The sequence below is a fragment of the Mytilus galloprovincialis genome, chromosome 2 (assembly GCF_965363235.1).
Source record: "Mytilus galloprovincialis chromosome 2, xbMytGall1.hap1.1, whole genome shotgun sequence".
NCBI classification, from domain to species: Eukaryota; Metazoa; Mollusca; class Bivalvia; order Mytilida; family Mytilidae; genus Mytilus; species Mytilus galloprovincialis.
The window spans coordinates 84,248,570-84,256,764 of record NC_134839.1 but is presented as its reverse complement, the minus strand read 5'-3'; the positions used below and the strand labels follow the sequence as shown (position 1 = coordinate 84,256,764).

At 30.7% G+C, this 8,195-nt stretch overlaps 1 protein-coding gene across 1 annotated transcript; it reads right to left on the bottom strand.

Moving 5' to 3' along the window:
- Positions 1-78: 78 nt before the first annotated feature.
- On the bottom strand, positions 79-3,897 carry LOC143064644 (uncharacterized). The gene is made up of 3 exons (XM_076237623.1): positions 3,806-3,897; positions 1,062-1,154; positions 79-758 (listed from the first exon to the last, which is right to left on the bottom strand). The coding sequence occupies exons 2-3, from the start codon at positions 1,138-1,140 to the stop codon at positions 313-315; spliced, it is 525 nt and encodes a 174-aa protein (XP_076093738.1). The 5' UTR covers positions 1,141-1,154; positions 3,806-3,897; the 3' UTR covers positions 79-312.
- Between the last annotated feature and the right edge of the window lie 4,298 nt (positions 3,898-8,195).

The following is an 8,195-nucleotide window of genomic DNA, read 5'->3' as shown; positions in this document are numbered from 1 at the left end:
TGGTGATTTCATTTCTTGATATATCAATACTAGAAAAGAATCTTATATTTTAGAGATTTGAAAAAAAATACATTTAGGCAAATTTCATATATTTATTGGCTTATCCCTTAAATGATCCTTATTGGTACAGCTGATGATTGATTGTCAGTTTTATATCCATTATTTGAACTGTCATTTCTCACATTGGGTATATCCTTGTTCTGAAATTTTATAATTATTTTACAGTTTTAATTACGTGAATTATTATGCACTTAATATACAAAAGATCACAAAAATACATATAATAAAACAAGAAGAAAAAAATAGCACACTTCACAGACCAAACCATTGTTTATAAACAGTACTGAAATCTGATTCAGAAAAAGAACCGTAATTCTTCAACAAATTAAACAACATTTGTGCAGGTTTCCACACAAGATATCTGTGGTCACTGTTTACATTTGAAGAGAAAGATGGATAGTGATTTCTTCTCTCTATATCATGTGCCTCTTTGTATGAATCTGATTGGCCATCAAACTGACCAATCCTGGAACGTTTAAGATTTGAATCTGGATGGCCAACAAACTGACCAATCCTGGAATGTCTTAGATTTGAATCAAATGTTGATCCTCCAGAACCAAGAGTTTGCTCTGGGAACATAGGTCTCCTTCTAAAAGGTCTATAGTTTTGTGATGGAATATGATCATTATAGATCAAAATGTTATATGTTGCTTGAATATTCTCTGTGGAGTCACTTCTTTTAACATTAAATGATGATTCTGAAAATGAAAATGGATTTGAAAGTTTTAACATAAATGTGTTAGATTGGAAGGAATTCTCATTCATTTATAGCAGATTTATATAAATGACTTTGATTTATAGGACTGAACAATATGTTAGCAAATTGCTGTAATGTACAATACATAGAGGTTCGTCCATAGACACACTTATCAGTTTTAAGAGAAACTATTTTTATTGTTTCATTTTGATCAATGCTAGTTTTACAATGTTTGAATGTTCTTTCTATAGTATTATTTTTTTTTAGACCGAAGCCAGAGTGGTTCATATTTAGTATATCTTACCAACTGTATTAAAATCCCTCCCATTCACTACAGAACAGATGATTATCAGAATTGTTACTGCACTTTCTATATTTTCCATTTTATGCCCATATACTGAAAATAAAACATTCTAGTTGTTTTAAACATAGGCATAACAATAGTATTTCGTTGATAACCCCTTTGCATATCCAAAAAATACCTGATTATGTTTGAAGATTTAACCAAATGTTACTATTAAAAATCTTTGTTTAAACCAAACTCTCAGTTATTCGAAATTATAATTGTCATCAGCGTAATTTATGTTCTGACAACTGTGTCAAATCTCAAACTATTGTTAAATAAAAGTCTGTTCGAGTGACATAAATCTGGATTTTCCTGCAGAGGTAAAATCTTGAACAGTCGAGCAAGTATGGACACAACAGTTAAGCTTGAAAAGATCTTTATTTGGATTGTGATTGAATATTTGTTATAGCATAGGTTGTGACACAAAATGTGAAAAATTTGAAACTGGACATTTACCTATTATGGACCAATATCCAAAATCTAAGTACATTGTTATAATCAGCCTATCAAATAAGGAACTTCAATAATTCAATGTTTGATGAAGTACTTATTAATTACATTGCTGTTTAAAGGGAAATAACTCAAAATAAATCAGAGAGCAAATGACATACATTATTTTTTTAATTTCTGTTCAAAGGGAAATAACTCAAATTCATATAATAAAAATCAATTTGATACTGAAAGGTCTACAACTAAAACAACTAAAACAGATAGAATCTCCCGAATGGAAATTGGCCTAGATCTAAAGCGTTTTCATGTTAATGAACGGACACTGGCAGTGGATCGCCTGCCTAACATCCCCTATTTGATAACAGATTTTTTTTCTAACGAAATTGATATGAGTTATTGTTCATTATGATACTGTATGAGGTTCTTCAGGTAATGTTTTCATTTGATAGGATGGGAAGGTGTTGTTTATCATGGTTGTGTTCTCGTCTTGAGTTGTGAATCCCCTGTTGGGTCAAAGACTTCAAAACTGCTGCTACTCTGCTTAAATCACATCAGTTAATTATTGTTTCACTGTAATGAAAGTACACTTATTGTTAATCTTCTTGGAAACTGTTCAGTCTTATCCCGACCCCTTAAACCACTTACGTGCCTTCTTTACTCTTTTCTTCACTATCTGAACAAGGATTTGTATACAAATCCTTGATCTGAAGTACCACTACTTTTGTAAAATAACAAGGTTTAGCAACTTTTACTGTGAGCAACTGTATGCATGTACAGGAAACAATTCAGAGAGAACGTATTCGTTGCACAAACCAGTCAAGATAATTCTGCCTTTAACTCAATTGGTCAAAATACTGACCAAAGGATACCAACACTGCCTGAAGTACCCTTCACCAAGTAAAAATCGCAACGGCAGAATGTCACATTCAATTAAAAGTTAAGGGTTCGATCCAGCAGTGTGTTCAATTTAAAAAAACAACACAAGTAGCTTTCAAAAAGTAATTTACTTTGTAATTCGCTATTATACGTGCAATGATCCGTTCAATCACCGTACAATATATATACATATGTACATATGAAATAGCCGTTCTGACTGGTCATAAAAGACATTTGGAGTTCACCATTAGACTGTCCAAATGATCACGTACCCCTATTTTTTTTTTACAGTTTACCTATTATGTCTATTTGTTCTGTTAACACATTGTTGTCAATACAATGAAATTCTCATACAAGTTAGAGGTTTAGCTAGCTATAAAACCAGGTGTGAGTCAACAATTTTCTAAATAAGAAAATGCCTTTACCAAGTCAGGAATATTACAGTTGTTATCCATTCGTTTTATGTGTATAAGCTTTTGATTTTGCCTAGGACTATTATACTGTTAGTATAATATTCCAAGATTGCTATTTGCCTAGAGACTCCTGTTTAGAATTTTCCTCGGAGTTCGGTATTATTGTTATTTTACTTGTCACGCCCTCTTATATTTTAAATTGTTGAAAAGAAATATTTAAGATCCCCACTACTAAACTATAATCATATATAAATCGTGAAAAGTCCTGACATCATAGAACATCTATCGTGACTGTGACCTCTTGATAAAATTCAAATCTAAATTTATTCAATATTATTGCATAAAGTTCTCTGTATTCGTTTCAACAATCCACAAAAATCTGTCACATCGCATTTGCCGCTTGTTAATTTAAGATAGTTAAGTCAGTAAGTTAAAAATGCAAAGAATTAGTTTTGTTATAAGTTGTGTATGCTCAAGAAGAGTGTATATTTAACCTTGAATAAGTATAATAAATACGCAAATAATAACGAAACTTTAAGGACTTTCACACATCATAGTTACTAACAATTATGATTATATCTTCACCAAACATGAAAAACTAAATACTCAATTGTGAGTTTAATATCAATAATGAAAATAATCAGTTATGTAGAGGGGGACTCTTATTGTGAGGTTTGAAAATATTTCTGTAAAACCAATAACCAATTCAGCTCAGCTATATACGTCTCTGACTCAGCTTCTGGTTACAATGACCCTATATTATGCCTATAGTTATGCCTCTTTTTAAACAAGTTCTAATTTACGAACATGAAAGTCTACTAATATACATGTAGTGCTTGCTATTGTATGTACTTTGTGCCAAAAGAAATATATGCCAAATATCTGTAATCTTTCGATGAAAAAAAAAGGTAGAAAAACAGTATTAACTTGTTTAAAATGAAATACTTCTTAAGACACACTTACCTTTCTCTCCATCTGACTGTTTATATCTGACTGTTTATAGTGCATTATTTTTATTTTATTAAAACATGTTTTATACGCACCCAGTTGACGTAATATCTCCTATAACATGAAAACAAACAATAAAACAACATTGAAAGGTTCATAGAGCAGAGGTGAGAGATTGATTGATGAAAACTGGTCTGACCTGTAATGATTAGGGGTCATCTTCGCAAACAAAAGGTTGCGATCCGGTCCTATTTTTTTTTCAATACTTTGTTCTTTCTGAAATAGTTGGCCTTATTAAGTTGGTATTTTAACTCATTGCAGGCACCCATTTTGATTAAGGGAAAACGGTACTATTTATTCTGCCATAGGCGACAATACTAACATTTTCTAAATTTACCAGTTTTTATAATAAAAACCTGGATAAAACAGTTATGTGTGATGTTAGTACTATATTAATCTATTTCAAAAATTGAAGCCAAATTGTATCATGACCAATTTCCAACGGAGCTTGTTTATGTTATCCATGCCCACCGTCATTTTGCACCAAATTTATGAAATTTTGAAAGACTTTGAAATTTCGAATAATTCTCTAGAAAATATTTCAATAGGTTTTAAAATTTATATTGTAAATTTACACGCTGCAGTTATTCATAGATAAATAAAAAAATATATTGTACTCTTACATCCAATCACAGCCCCCCTAAGTTGACTTCCTTCACCTGTATACAATGAAGTTATTTTAATAGAACTGTGTAGTTATCTTAAGGGAAATCCTTAAGGAAATCCTTAAGATAATAAGAAGTAATTGTAACAGGATGCTGTTACGAAGTCTCCCAAACAAAGCTCCCATAACTAGCCATTCTAATGGTCCCATCCATTTACAAGTTTTCAAACAGGGGGGTGGTGGGGACCACCAGGGACTTTACCTACATTTCATTTGATTTGTTTTATTGTCCCATACAAGAAAATATATGGTTTAGGGGTGGGGATCTCAACCATTTAAAAGTTTATTAAACATGTGGGTTGGGGGTGACCCCCATGGACTCTCCCTATATTTCATTTTATGTCCTGTTTTTTTCAATACAAGAATACGAGAACAACCCCTCACTTCTTTCTGTCGGTTTAGGAGAAACGCTGCGGACAAGTTCATTTTTAAAGTGGCGGAAAGAGAAGAGGAAGAAGAAGAAGAAATAGAAGAGGAAGAATAACAAAAATAATAAGAACTGAGCAAAAACAATAAGTTTCCAAACTTTGTTTGGAAGACTTAACTACATAGTTCTATTAAAATAACTCCATTGTATAGTCGATGAATGTTTTTGTTATCAACTCTTCCTTATTTTTATTGGCAAAAAATAGAAGAAAAAAAGAAGTTAGATAAAATAAAAAAATAAAAATATTTTTTTTTCTCAATGAAAGTAAAAAAAGTCTTCTAGCCTAGGGTTCATGCTTCAAATTTGTCTTTGTTATACAACTTTTTTTTTTTTTTAGGTCAAACACATATATAATGGGTATTTAGATTGTCTAGCAACATATTTGTATGTCGCAGAGAGTGGAATATAATTCTCAATAATTATTGTTGTCAAATGTTATAACTTTATCATAACATAACTTTGGTTCATGACCCTACCTTAATTACCATAATGACATGATAAACCATAATGAGATGTTATTAATTTTGCATAACAGTAAATAAATACATATAGTAAACATTATTATTCATTACTTCATGTTTTTTGTAATAATAAATTTAAGGACAACACAGAAGCTAAGGGGACGAACATTTGATACACTGTAACCATGGGAAGCATGAAGATTTGTTTTGGATGTTTTTTTTATTTATTTATGTGGACTATAAGGACAGATTTTTTTATTTTCACTATTATATATCAAAATCAGTCCAGGCCAATCCAGTATATCTTGTAATCATTTGTAATGAATTCCATTTTTTTATGTATATATTTTGATCACTATAGAGTTATCTCGAATTGTTTTACTCAATGTGTGATAACATTTTTTGATATGTAATACTTTTTTCCGCATTTATATAATTATTTTTAGGTATTTTAAAAGAAATTCATACGTGCTTGTTATTTTTTAAAGTTTATGTATTCTTAGAAAAGAATCACAGAGTTGAGTCTGTGTTTCTTATTATATAAAAGATGTTTCGGTAAAGAAGGTACATATGGACATAGGCTTATCCTCATCCGGTATCTCTTGCCAATTTGTTTTCCTTTCTAATATTCAGAATTATTGGAATTATTTTTAAATATGGGGATACAGCACCTATTTAAACTTTCGTTTCTGTATTTCTTCTTTTTCTTTCTTTCTTTCTTTCTTTCTATCTTTCTATCGTTCTTTCTTTATTTCTGATTTTTAATATGGGAATACGACACCTGTTTAAACTTTCGTTTCTTTCTTTCTTTCGTTCTTTTCTTTGATTCTTTCTTCCTTTAAGAATACACACAGTATTTAAATTACAAGCACGTATGGTTTCTTTAAAAGTAAAAAAAATATATACTAAAAAGTATTCCATTGCAAAAAATCATTATCATAATTGAGTAAACCAATTCTATATATAACTCTTGTATATATATTTAGGCCTACATGTGCATATATATATATAGAAAATGGAATTAATTACACAGGATTATAATATAAAGACATTTTAATACTGGAATGGTTCTGGACTGGACTGATTTTAATATTATAATTCAATAATTTTGAATAAATTACATCCCTTTGTATTTTACGGACGCCATCACGAGTTGGTTGACCGTTATGGAATAACCGTTTCACAAATGATATCGGATATTTCCCTTACGTCTTAAAACTACAATCCCTTTCCCGAACATGAATGTGACTTACCGAATTAAGACTGTTTTCCGGATTTGTTATAACATGAGCAACACGACGGGTCCCACATGTGGAGCAGGGTCTGCTTACTCTTCCGGAGCACCTGAGATCACCCCTAGTTTTTGGTGCGGTTCGTGTTTCTTATTCTTTAGTTTTCTATGTTGTGTCATTTGTACTATTGTTTGCCTGTTTGTCTTTTTCTTTTTTAGCCATGGTGTTGTCAATTTATTTTCGATTTATGAGCTCTGGTATCTCTCGTCCCTATTTTACATGTACCATAAATCCAAATTAATTAATCAACAACCTCTGGAAGTGAATCTTTGGAATTAAAAACTGTAAATATGTATCATAAAACCCTTTTTCAGATATTTCAAAAACATTAATCTTTATATGTGGTATTTATAGTATATGTTTATTACTAAAAGATTTGGAAAGTTTCGAAACAAAAAAATGAAAAAAAAATAAATATTGGTAGAATCTGATGCAATATCAAACTTTAAAAAATGCATTTATAACATGATTTAAAGCGTTACATATATTTTTTTTCAAAACATTGTAGATCTGGTTATTTATTTCCAAACAACCACAGAACAAACCATATATTTTTCATTTCATTTCGTCCGTCGTCGTTAACTTTTACAAAATCTGTTCCCCTGAAACGAGTTGGTCAAATTTAACAATACTTGGCCATAATTATCATTGGGGCATTAAGTTTAAAAAATGATCCTGACTGTCAACCAAGATGGCCGCCTTGGCAAAAACTAGAACATAGGGGTAAAATATAGGTTTTAGCTTTAATATCTCTCAAACCAAAGCATTAGATTAGAATTAAAAGTGCATCAGGTAAAAATCTATCTGCCTTGAAATTTTCAGACAAATAAGGCTACCCCTTCAAGTGTTATGTTGCTGCCCCTGAATTGGTAATTTTGAGGAAATTTTACAGTTTTTGGTTATTACCTTTTATATTCTAATAATTACATTAGATGTATGTTTCATTATTATACTTTATTCTGATTGGCTAACTGCACATCACGTGTTATTCCTGAGGCAATTGCATTACTCAATAAAACTTAATTCATGATAACACATGGTCCCGCATTAAAGAGCACAGGTGAATTAAATAAAACAAATAAAAAATCGTGTTTAAAGAACATGATCATAGCAAAAAAATGTAATTATAAGTATTGAATGCTTCTTTTGTAACTTTATAGGGTTGTAAAAGCGTTGACCGTGTGCACATTTTTAGAATGAAGCGCTTCCGCGCTTCATACAAAATTTACTTCGGTCAACGCTTTTACACCCCAATGAAGTTACAAAAATAAGCATTCAATTCTTAAATAGATAGAGGCAAACTGTAAACAATTATAATATTTTTTCACATTTTTTCGGTTTTTTTTTTTTTAATCTTTTACAAAATTTTCTCTGAAAATACTGGGCCAAATTTAACCAAACTTTATAGAATATAGGGATAAAATGCAGACTGTGGATTATGTCTCTGAAACTAAAGCATTATGACGAATCTGAAAAGGGGTTAAAATGTTCTTCAAGTTCA